The following is a 12,465-nucleotide window of genomic DNA, read 5'->3' as shown; positions in this document are numbered from 1 at the left end:
ATCAAACCATTGACTACTACTCCTTGAGCCCAATAATCCAGCCAGTTTTCTAGCCACCTTAAAGTCATTCATCCACCCTGTACCTCCTTTGCTTGCCTGTGAGAATGTTGTGGGAAAGTTTTGCTAAAAGCTTTGCTGAAGTGAAGGTATATCAGGTCCACTGGTCTCCCCGTATCCAACAAGCCAGTCATATAAAAGGAAGGGAATCATGTTAGTCAGGCATGATTTGCCCTTGATGAATCCATACTGGTTTTTCCAAATTACTTTCTCCAAGTTCTTAGATTCTTTTAGGACCTACTCCATGATTTTTTCAGGGACTGAGATGAGGGTGATCAGTCTGTAGTTCCCCAGATCATTCTCCTCCCCTTAAAGATTGGCACTATAATTTGCCCATTTCTAATGGTCCAGGAACTCTCCCAAATCGCCACAAGTTTTCAAAGAGGCTCTGCAGTTACACTGGCCAATTCCCTCAGCACTCACAAGTGCATCACGTTGGGCCCCATGGACTTGTACACATCCAGCTTTTTATAAACAGGCCCTAATTTGTTCTTTCACCACTGTTGGTTGCTCACCTTCTTCTCAAACTGTGCTATCAGGTGCAGTAGTCTGGGAGCTGACCTTGCCTGTGAAGACTAAAGTGAAAGATGCACTGAGTACTTAAACTTTTGACAGATGCAGAAAAGGCTGACCTCCCCATTCAGTAAGGGACCTACACTTTCCCTGATCCTCCTCCTGTTGCTGACATACTTGTAAAAACACTTCTTGTCACCCTTCACATCCCTTGCTAGCTCCAACTCCAGTTGTGCTTTGGCCTTCCTGATTTCATCCCTCCCTGCATGCCTGAGCATTACTCTTGTACTCCCCACTAGTTGTTTGTCCAAGTTTCCACTTCTTGTAAGCTTCCTTTTTGTGTTTAAGCTCACTGATGATTTCTCTGCTAAGCCAAGCTGGTCGCCTGCCATATTTGCTATTCTTCCTACATATCCAAATAGTTTGTTCCTGTGCCCTCAGTAAGGTTTCTTTATAATACAACCAGCTCTCCTGGACTCCTTTCCCCATCAAACTGGCCTCTCAGGGGATTCTGCCCATCAGTTCCCTAAGTGAGCTAAAGTCTGCTTGTATGAAGTCCAGGGTCCTTACTCTGCTGTTCTTGGTCCTTCCTTTTCTTGGGATCCTGAACTCAGACATCTCTAAGATTCTGCCCCTCTGAACAGTTAGTCTATAAAAGGGACACCCTGCCCTGCCATCTGCCTAACTTCAGATTAACACAGCTCTCTCTCTCTCTCTCTACTTTAACAAAAGTTTGAAATGTAGAAAGTTTGTCTTCTGTAGAGTGAAAGCTATCCTCATACAAAGATTTCAAAAATGGAACAAAGAACTGTAATCTAATGGGAACATGTTTTTGCTCCAAAGCACTTTATCAAGTCTGTTTAAGATGCTGTGAGGATGTGTAGTTTGCTTTTCCACCCCTACTTTAGTTATACATGAATGCATTACTAGTTCTGCTTTGGGGTAGTAAGCAATGGTCTGAAATCTGCCTCAAATCTATTGGTTCACAATTAGTAATGCAAGTGGTTTACAGGAATGACACTTTCAAGTCAGATAGCCACCACTTTTTGAAAAATATGATTTAAAGCAGGGGTGTCCAACCTTTTTGAATGTGGGGCCAGATCACGAACCACATTTCCAGACCTATTTCATTGTCACTTCCTGCAACTTCATTGGTGTCAAAGGTCACGTGACATCACTTCCTGATGTGATACCACTTCCTGTGATGTCTTTTAATATGGCTGATAAAAAGTTGACTTCCCACGTGCTGCTGGTGACAGGAGGCGGCGGGCCGGGTCTGCACCAGCCAGCAGAAGCGGCAATGGAGCTGTGTGCCACTCGGGATGGGACGACCCTGGCCAGAGCAGCAGGGGCTCAGCTGCATTTTCCCCTTGCCTGCACCAGTCAGTCTCAAGCGGCACACAGCTCCGCCACCAATACTGCTGGCTGGTCCTGACCTGGCCAGGCTCCTCCCATCTCCAGCAGCATGTGGGAAGCCGGCTTCAGCTGCATGCTGCTCCGGATGGGACAGACCTGCCCAGGTCAGCACCAGCCAGCAGAGGCAGCGGCAGAGCCGTGTGCCGCTTGGGACTGACCAGCACAGGTAGGGGGAAAGTGCAGCTGAGCCCCCTGCTGCTCCAGCTAGGCTCATCCTGTCCCCAGAGGCACATGGCTACTCGTCTTCCCGACTCCCGACTTCACATGGCTCCATGCACCGTTAAGCTGACGTGGTGCGTGTGGGAACCTTGTCCCTTCCCCAGCCCTTCAGCAGCCATTAGATAGCTGCTGAGGGGCTGGGGGAGGGACAATGGGTGGGAACAAAAGTAAACCGTGTTTACTTTCACTTCCCATCGCAGCACCGCGGACCACAGAAAATGCCTTGGCGGCCCGCACAGCAGCCTACAGGCTGTATGTTAGACAAGCCTGATTTAAAGAAGCATACAAACAACACTCAGTTACTAACCTTACTGCCTGTGCTTTATTCAGTCTTTAGAGAAAAACACTTTTCCCTCTACCATTCTCTACTCCTTGTCCTCCCGGGGCATCATTATGTTAGCCTGTCACATTTAACACGTCAGTGGGTTGCCAAATTGGTTAAGTTTTTCAGTCTCTACTGCTGGAGCTGAAAAACTCAGATTACTTTACTGATGCAGCTGGGGTAGCAGAACTGAAATGCCATCCAATTTTCTTGTGTGTATACAAGTACATAAATATTCCCCTATAAAAACTACACCAAGAATTTTACAGTGATAATAAACACTAAGACTATGAAAATGAGTGGCCTGTATGACATCAGTACACCATGGTAAATTTAAAGTAGCTCCCTATATCATGCCCAACTATCCAGAAAGTGACACTTTCCTGTTCACACTTTGTTTTAAAATAGGTTGTGTCACAACTTGATCATCCTCAGCTGCAGATTCTGTAGCACTGACCTGTCCTTTAAAATTATCCATGTGGATAAACAGTCTGCCACAGTGAGGGCCAACCTTTGTAGCTGGCATGCCACAAATCAGCCCTGTTCCCTCCTCAAATGCCACTTTGATTCTCTTCTGCCTAATTTGCTGCTCTGCTTTCTATGCTCCACTCTATTGGCTGCTGTACTACCTGCCTCCTCCCTGATCTGCCAGGTGCCACACACAGCCTGCCACTTGGGGCATTCGTGCTACAGTCTGGATGCTCCTGTTCTATTAAACTGTTCCACCTTCACGAGTTGCAGGCTTGCAACAGAATCCAGTCCAGAGACATTAGTAAGGATGAGATAAGAGCCTCATGCAAATTCCTGAGGTTTTTTTAAATATTTTTTTCGTTTTAAATCTATCAGTTCTCTCTGGAAGAGATCAAACCTTGGATGCCCTCCAGGCTCCATTTCCACAAGGCTATAACACTGTGTGCCTGTCTAATCCTTTTAATCTATCTTCTTTTGATCTCGTTGTCTGAAGATTTTCCTACCTATTTTTATTGCCATTTTACTCTTCTTGGCATTTGTTCCCTTTCCACTCACTTAATGGGTTTCAAGGTGTAGTGATTGTATCCACTGGTATGCCAAATTGTCAAGATAAGAAAAACGGTTGGAACTAGTCGTCTGTGGGTGTACACACCTAGGCTGTTCTCACAGCATGGCTAGGAAATAAGCTGTATTCACAGCACATATATTTCGGCACTGGGAAGAGCTGGATGAAGCTGAAATGCATAGCCTTATACATACCTGCCATTCGCCCTGTCCCTTTTCCAAAACCCTTTTGGAGTCACAGGGCTACTCTCCACTTTGAAGTACGTCATCGAAATAAAACTTTAGTTGCACTGGCATTCTCGTTAAAGTTAAAAATAGTTAGGTCAGAAAAAACTCGGAAATATTTCCAAACTCCCATGGGCTCGAGCAATACCACAAAATCTAGATGCGTTCAGATCTATTAAAACTATATGCAGCCGTGTCTCTTTCACTATTAATGCTAATACACCTATATATATTAAAAATCAGTCTAACAACTCATTTTCATATTTAAGCTTTTGGAAATACTTAGGCTCCCCTAACTCCAGACTTCTCTTTGCCAAAGCAAAATCAGAAGCTTGAATCCCAAAAAGTGACCCTTAACAGAAAGATTCTTTGTATGTTCTTTGTAAGATTCTTTGTAGCCTGCTATTGGAGGTGGTTCAAGCACCTACATTGAACACCTTCAAGAAAAAATTGGATGCTTATCTTGCTGGGATCCTATGAACCTAGCTGAGTTCCTGCCTTCGGGCGGGGGGCTGGACTCGATCTTCCGAGGACCCTTCCAGCCCTAATGTCTATGAAATCTATGCAATGTTACAGACATGGCAGAAAACAGCACTGGCATAACAATTTAAGATCAACTAGCAGCTTCAATGGCGAACTGGATACACTGTATGGATCTGATTTCTGAACCTGTTTAAAACACACACTGAAGACTAGGCCCCTTTAAAAGGGACTCTCAAGTTGAGCACCCAAACTTCTGGAAACAGACAACCTAGGACACACTGGGTGCATCTACAAGTCTGCTTTACTGTGGAGCAAACTGATTAGCTCTGAAGTAAAGTGTCACTGTTTGCACCTGTGCTGGTATTAAGGTGCAGTAAATTAATTAAATCCACTGTAAGACAGTGCTGTCAGGGACAGTACTATCTTATGGCAGAGTAATTAAGTATGACAAAATGCACATGTAGACAGTAACGGGGCTGGCTGAGGCATGAGGGTGCTAAAATGCAGGGGCTGCCTGCTGCACAGCTCCGCACGCCAGCACTCCGGAGCCCGGGGCTGACTCCTCAAACCTGATGTCAGCCCAGGGCGGCTTTGCCCCAACTCAAAGTGCTACTGTCCTAGGTGTACATACAGATACTGCGCCCGGGAGCAATTTACTCCAATGCAAACTGCACCAGAGTTTATCGTTTCACCTTAATTGCACATATAGATGCACCCACCGTGCATCAGTCAGTCAGACAGTAGCACTCATCAAGTTCTGGTGCACCAAGCAAAAAGTTTACAGTAAAACAACAAACAAAAACAAAACAAAACTTAGCACCTTCAACCAAAAAAAATAGGGTTTTCCTCTAGTTTTTATCCTGTCTTTAAAGGAAGACAAATAATAAGTACAATAATGTTTTAGACAGGATTTATTGAAATCAAGTTCACAATTTAACAGCCTCCACTTATTTACACACGTTCCCACTGGTAGAAAGTTTTGTTCAAAAGAAATGTTTTTTTTCCAGGAAAAAAAAACACCACCCCTCTTTTTTTTAAACTCTCTCTGCCTTTTCACCTGTAAGATCACCATGTCAGGTGGTGTTACAGCCCAATAAATTAGCAAATTTCATGACATTTCTACTAAATACATCACACTTGTATTTAAAATGCAGGCACACTTTCACATCCTTCCTTTCCTCTAATCTAGGCTTGGTTTTCTTTTCTTTTCAGAACTTCCACAGTGTATTAAAATACCTCATTTCCAACTGCTTCTATTACATACTTGTTTAGCTCTATACGTACTAGTATTAAGTACATACTAATATTTATAAATATGAATAAGACTGAGAATTTGGTAAAAAACAGCTCTCCATTCCCTCCCTAATGTAACCAACGACCTGGATGATGCCATGCTGAGGGCTACTCTCCTATATAAGTTACTGGTATATTCTAAATATCATTACTTGGGATGGGGAAAAAGAAAGGTGTCTGACTAAAAAAGTTGGACTAATTTCCAATGAGAAGAAACTTCATTTAAGGATCTTCCCAATGAAAATACTTTCAGTCTTTCATGTGGACCTTCAAATACATTGCAATGTACATGCAATTGAAGGAAGATAATTTTTTCATGATTGTCTCCTTCCCCACCTAAACAAAGGTCTAGTTGCTATATATCCAAATCAGTACAGTAGTAAAGTAAAATATATCTAAAAGTTATCCACTATACAATGACCTGAAAGGTCAGCACACAACAGCATATAACAGCATTTATTTAAAAAAGCTTGCAGTGGAAATATCTTTTTTCCTGGACTGCATCCTAGAGCAGAAGGCAGTATGCTATTTTTACACTAAAAACAATCCAATTATTCTTTTTTTAAAAATTAAAGAAATGCTCCTGTTAGTTTATTTTTTAAAGTCCAGCTCAATGAAAAAGAGTTTACATAAAGAGAACCTTATAATTCAGGAAAAGTGCATATTCAACTGAATTACAGGAAACCAAGAAATTAATCAATCCCTTATTAAAGAAAGTCTGCTTGTTCTTGTCCATCAACCTTTTAGCAACCACATTTATAAAAATGTTCAATGATTGCCTGCCACTGAATTCTGAAAAATCCAGAATCTAATTTTTGGAAGTGCTGAGTATCCATAGCTGTATTGATAAAAGCTGTAGGATAAAAACCTTTGTAAGCATGATTTAGTCTCACTTCACATCATTCTTGTGAAGTTAGGCACACTTGGGTTACCAACTGTAGGACTTTATGCAAGTGTGACCACTCCTTGGCTTGTGACAAACTGCTACCAAGCCTCTGGTCAAACAAAAAGACACATATTTCACTCTCTCTCCTTCAGACAAATACAGCGTCTGCAACCATTTAACTGAGCAACAACAGGCAAGTCTCTGGTAGTACCCCATACCAACAGCTTCTTCTCAGGACTACCTACTCTATGAGAAGCATCAGTCTCTAGTCCAGGGGTAGGCAAAATCTGGCCCGTGGGCTGAATCCGGCCCACCAGGACATTCTATCCGGCCCACAGGACCCCTAAAAAAATTTAGAAAATATATATCTGCTCCTGGCTGCCCTTCAAAGATGACAGGAACCATTGGCAGTAAGACCCAGGAGGAGCCAGCAGCACAAGGCTGTCCAGGCCCACCCACCCCCAGCCATTTCGGTGCTTCCTACCCCATATTGCTCCAGCGCCACCTGGCTTCCAGTTGCATCACTAGACCCAGAACATGGGGCTGCAATGGTACAGGGGTGTGTGAGTGTGCATGTGTGTGCACATGGCGAGTCCCACACACATAACCCACCATACACATGCACCCACACCCCCCTTGCACTGCCAGACCCCCACACTCCCTCACACACCCCAGCCTCCCTCCCTCCACACACAGCCCCCAACAAACCCCATACCCACCCATACCCCACATATCCACACCCACATGCTCCCTCACCCCACACACACATACCCATACCCTTTCCCACACCCACAGTGGCCCCCCACAAACTTATATCCACCCACACCCCCACAATATACAAGAGCAAGACTTAATTTAAGCTATTATATACAATCATCTCTATGCACACTACACAAACATATGTAAACCAGGACAAAAATATTTTTCTGAAATCAAATTAATGAATGTTTTAGATGTTTGCTTTTTAGACTATAATTTGGTATTTTTCTGGTTCCAAGATGGTAAAACCCCTTGCTGAAAGGAGAACTTCTGGGGGCAAAAGGAAGGACTTCTGGTAGCAAAGGTCAGGGGCGAGTGGGCGGGACTTCCAGTCCCAAGATGGCAACCAGAGGGCGGGGCACCTGTCAAGGGGTGGAGTTACCCATGCAGCCCCTGACAGCTTGCCAAAACTCAGTAAGCGGCCCTCTGCCTGAAATAATTGCCCACCCCTGCTCTAGTCAGTTCCTAGCCACATCTGTCAGGGAGTAAAATTTGTTGGTCTGCTTTCCCTCCCAGCCAGCATGCCTCGAGTCACTTTCCCTTTTCAACCCTTTTCTCCCTAGCCCAATAACTATAACAAGGCACAGCATTTCACTTAAATCCACAATGGTGTGGAAAAGGTTTCATAACCCATCACAGTAAAATAAATGTATCCACAAACCATTTAAAATCTTTTCCCTTTAAAAATGGTTGCCACTACTGTTAAATTTATACTCTGGCTAGGAAGGCTGCCTGGTATATACCACTGGTTACTGAACCCCACAGGAAATAATTCAGTCATATCTGACTGAGCACTTAAACACTGCTGTACCTGCCTGATAGGCATGGCTGTGCCACACAGTACAATACTATAGCCCAGACGCAGGGTAAGAGGCCTGTGAAATCTTGCAGCAGAAAAAGTAAGGCACCGGGTATATAACTAAGTGTGGGGCAGAGGAGGGCAGCACTCAAAGAGACGACAAAAGAGCAAAAAGGTGGCCATAGCCATGTATTCATGACAGCTGAAATAAGCTTTGAATTATTACAAGAGAATGCCACCTCCTTGAAAGAAAAGGGGCTTCTAAGACCTAACACAGGAATTAATAAGAAGTGGCATAAAAGGACAACCAACAACATGAACATACAGTAACACTTCTCCTTGCTGTTCTTCAAATTAAGGGTTCAGCATACACTTCTAATACAGATTATATATTTAATTGTATGGGCAACATAAGCATTTCTTGTCCATATACCACGCCAACAGATTAGGGCAGATGGATACACTGAATGAAATTCAAAGTGTAAGGCTGTTTAAATCCTGGAGTACTAGCTCAATCTATAATAGGTATTTATGCTTAGAGAGAGGCATGAATATCTATTTGTTCTGTTCCATGATCAGTCCCAACACCTCTTTTGTCATTCTTCAGCTCTCACATGCTGAAAATGAATAAAATGGAATTAAGCTGTGATTCCAGAGTCTGGATTCCTTCATCAGTTGTGTCATATTCACTGATGCTTATTAAAAGTGTTTAATAACATCATCTCACTTAGAAGCGCTAAATACAAATAGCCCACTGGAAAAAAATGCACATCACAGAGCAGACAACAAAAATGGCTAAGAAATCAATCTTGTTTTTATGCTGCTGCTTCTAAAAAAAAAATCAGAGTCCATTTTTTTCAATGACTGCAAGGAAAAGCAATGGTCCGTGATCGACACCTTACAGAAGTTGGGAAACAGTACAACAGGACACTTCACTGTTTCATGTGAAAGTACACAACTGCATTACTTTAAGAACAGAAGTTATTTTTTCCTTTAGTTTCAATCAAACAGAAAGTACAATATTAAAGAATTTCCTTTGTAAGTTAACCCTGGTGCTTTAACCATAGTTATAGCGCAACTTTTTAAGGCCTCCACATTCAGATCCTGTTGCTCTTCCACCACATGAGTAAATTACCTAAAACAGGGGTTTTCAATCGGGGGTATGCATACCCCTGGGGGTACTTGGGGTGGCCTCAGGGGGTACTTGGCAGCGGGTCCCACCACCAGCACTTCCGCCATCACCATACCACCCGCGTGCTTGCTGATTAGCTGCGAGGACCCCCCTCCCCCACTCGTCAATTGGCTGCTGGGAGACACCCCCGGTTGCTGATTGGCCGCTGGGGGACTCCCGCCTTCTTGACCAGCTGCTGGGGGTACACTGACCCAAAAAGGCTGAAAACCCCTGGCCTAAAACAATGGTGGCCAAACCACAGCTTGCTAGCTGCATGTGGCTCGCCAGTATGGTTCATGTGGCTCTCCAGAGCTTCTCCACTGTGCTGGATCACTCACCACCCCTCCCTCCCCCATACTCTGCAGCCACGCCAGGTTGCTCAGTATTTCCACCCCCGCCCCGCTTTGGTGGAGGATCGGATGTGGCTCCCAGGGTGAATAACTCTGACCACCCCTGGCCTAAAGTGTTACTAATCTGTTTAAATCTCCTCCAACAGATGCCAGATTACTAACACCATTACTTGCCTTCATTCCTCATTAAAGGACTTCCAAAAAACCTGTTGTTTTCCCTTTGAAAACAGGGAATGACAGAAAAAAGAAGTCTTCAAGGAGTAAGTTTAAATAGTAATAATACACTTTAGGTCAAGTTAAAGGGGGAAGTCTATACAACATTACAGCTGAATTTTCAAAAGACAATAAACATTATCTGCAGCCTCAGTTACTCAGGTCTTACAATATTTTCACTGAAAGAGTTTTGAGACACACATTCTTGTTTCAGACTACCAACGGAAACAGATATTCCCTCTATATATTAACCCTTGGGTGAGGGAACAATCCTGGGACTCAGAACAAGATCAAGGGTTCTTGTCTTATCTCCTAAATATATGTTTCCATGCAATTCCCAACCTTTCTGAGGTCCCATGATGAGCATGCCACATACTCTGCAGCAAGAGGGTAAATCCTGCAGCAACAACCTCTAAATTCTGTGGAATTAGAATTTTTTTTATAAATGCCATGCCAACCTTGTAGTAGCTGTGCAGGAAGCATAGAGAAGGATTAAAAAAAAAAAAAGACAAATTTTTCAGGCCAATTCTCCACTGACTAACCCCTTAAACACATGCCTTGTCCAGGAAACCACAAGGCCCAGGAAGAAATCCTTTTACAGGGCCAGGACTTGAAGCAACAATATAAATTCTGGCAGCAGGCTATGAGATCTGTATTGTCAATCAATTAAAAGGCAGTAACATCAACAAACTTGGCTTCACCTCATTAGTGGCCTGAGTTAATCCATACTGCATTATAATGAGGGCATTCACTGGGATCAAGACACACTGAAACTCACCGAGGTCCTTACAGGTACAGTGGGCTATCAACAGGGACCCCTCCCCCCATTCCAAGAAACATGTCTGGAGATTAGAACAACCCCCCCGTGTGTTTATGTAGCAAGACTGCATAGTTGTCAATCACCACATTCTTATGAGGAAATATTCTTCATGAGTATATTTGAGTTAAAATATTTGAATAAGAACAGATTTACTGTCTTTCCTATGCCACCAAGACCGTAGCTGACATCAATGCAAGTGAAAAATTTTATATCCTTTTCATCATTAATATTGGCTGCTTTCCACACTTTACTCAGCCGAATTAAAAATAGTCAATTTCACTTTCAGATCCCAATTAGCACCCACCCAATTCTTAATACACACAGGGCTGTCCTCTCCTAACAATGAACATAATATTATAGAAATAAAATAAGTTAATTTATGCTTGCATAGCCCATTAATAATAAAAATAAAAAATGTTGAGCAAAACTAATGTGGGTTTCATCCTGGTTAATCATTTATGGATTTGCATGTTTCTTTTAGTAAAGCTGCAATAGAGTATTTCCTTTGAAAAACTTTTCTAAGGATGGAATTAGTAAAATGTTTGTTTTTGAACATCCTACCCTAAGAAGAAAACTTTACATAACAAAACAATGGTCTAATGGAATCTATTCTCTGGCAGCATTTGCTGTTTTTGAAGTTGATAGACCTTTTGAAACCGTCAACTTTTTTTTTAAAAGCAAACATATGCACCAAAACAAAAACAAATGCCAACTACTATTAAAGCAAGCTTTCTCCATTTATGTATCAGCAGCACCACCTTGTGTTAAGTATAAATATAATTAGTTTTGCAGAGTGAACTTGTAATTCAAGACACAGTCGTTAAGAGTTGTCACTGCTCGAGCCTGTATCCAGAATTACATAACATATGACATCCAACTCCCCTGACTCTATGCTATCAAAACTGTACTCTTCAAAATTTCAGTAACAACATGCATGCTTTTTGTCTGAAACAAAGCATTTCCCCCCTTTTCCTAAAAATGAGGACAGCATTGAAAAGGACTACATGAGAGAATCAAATGCTAGATGATGCAAATTTAATTAGAGGGCTTGCTGTGTACAGCATACTAAAAGAAAGAAAAGAAATCAAAGATCATTAAATAAGTTCATAAATAAAGGACCCTGAGCCCGAATAAGGTCAGATGTGAATATTACTAGCAGCAAAACATAACACAATGATTGTATTATTGTGTAAGACCACTAAAACCACCATGGTTAGGAAGGAACAATTATTGTATAAATATAATACTTAAAAATACATTTATTAGAATACAGGTTAGTAGCTGAACACTAATTAGAGTTACTTACACTAATACAGGTTTTCCTGATATCCTAGGATGTCTTAATACTTCAATCATTGTCTCTTTAGTTTCTTCCATTCTCTCTACATCACTGGAATCCACAACAAATATTACCCCATAGGACTCTGCATAGTAATTCTTCCAGATGCCCCGTATTCGCTTTCCACCTCCAAGGTCAAAGATGGTGACTTCAAACCTTCCTTGTTTAAGGTCAATCTTAGAAAATCCAACTGTAGGAGCAACATCTTCAGGAGATTCTGTCAACATACAGAGAAAAAGTTTTTTAGAGAAAAGCTCATTTAAGGACAACAATTTTTTTTTATCTATGATTTGTGTACCAAAACCTCAAACCCTAACCTCACTGGAGGCAAATGAGTCTGTTTAAACATAAAATACATAGCTCAGAGGTATCTTTGCAATAGATTTCAACAGCAGAAAAATATTTATAGCTTAATTTCAAGTTTAGATTGTCACATGTTGAAAGCTTCTGGGGTTCCTTAAGTTATACAACATCATGAACAAGGAGAAAGAGTGCTTGGGACTCATTTATTATGATTTCTAGAAGGTACAGCCTGAACATCTGTGCAGTGTTAAGGCAGTATATC

General features: G+C 42.1%; 1 protein-coding gene across 5 annotated transcripts in view; it reads right to left on the bottom strand.

Moving 5' to 3' along the window:
• ARL13B (ADP ribosylation factor like GTPase 13B) overlaps positions 1-12,465 on the bottom strand; it is a 73,586-nt gene that overhangs the window by 50,476 nt on the left and 10,645 nt on the right. For all 5 annotated transcript variants that reach the window (XM_019476427.2, XM_006261306.4, XM_059720582.1 and 2 more), the window contains one exon: positions 11,868-12,117. In XM_019476427.2, coding sequence (XP_019331972.1) covers positions 11,868-12,117 — 250 coding nt within the window. The remainder of the gene's footprint in view (positions 1-11,867; positions 12,118-12,465) is intronic.

This window comes from Alligator mississippiensis, chromosome 1 (genome assembly GCF_030867095.1).
Source record: "Alligator mississippiensis isolate rAllMis1 chromosome 1, rAllMis1, whole genome shotgun sequence".
Classification (NCBI taxonomy): domain Eukaryota; kingdom Metazoa; phylum Chordata; order Crocodylia; family Alligatoridae; genus Alligator; species Alligator mississippiensis.
This window is presented reverse-complemented; position numbering and strand designations above follow the sequence as displayed.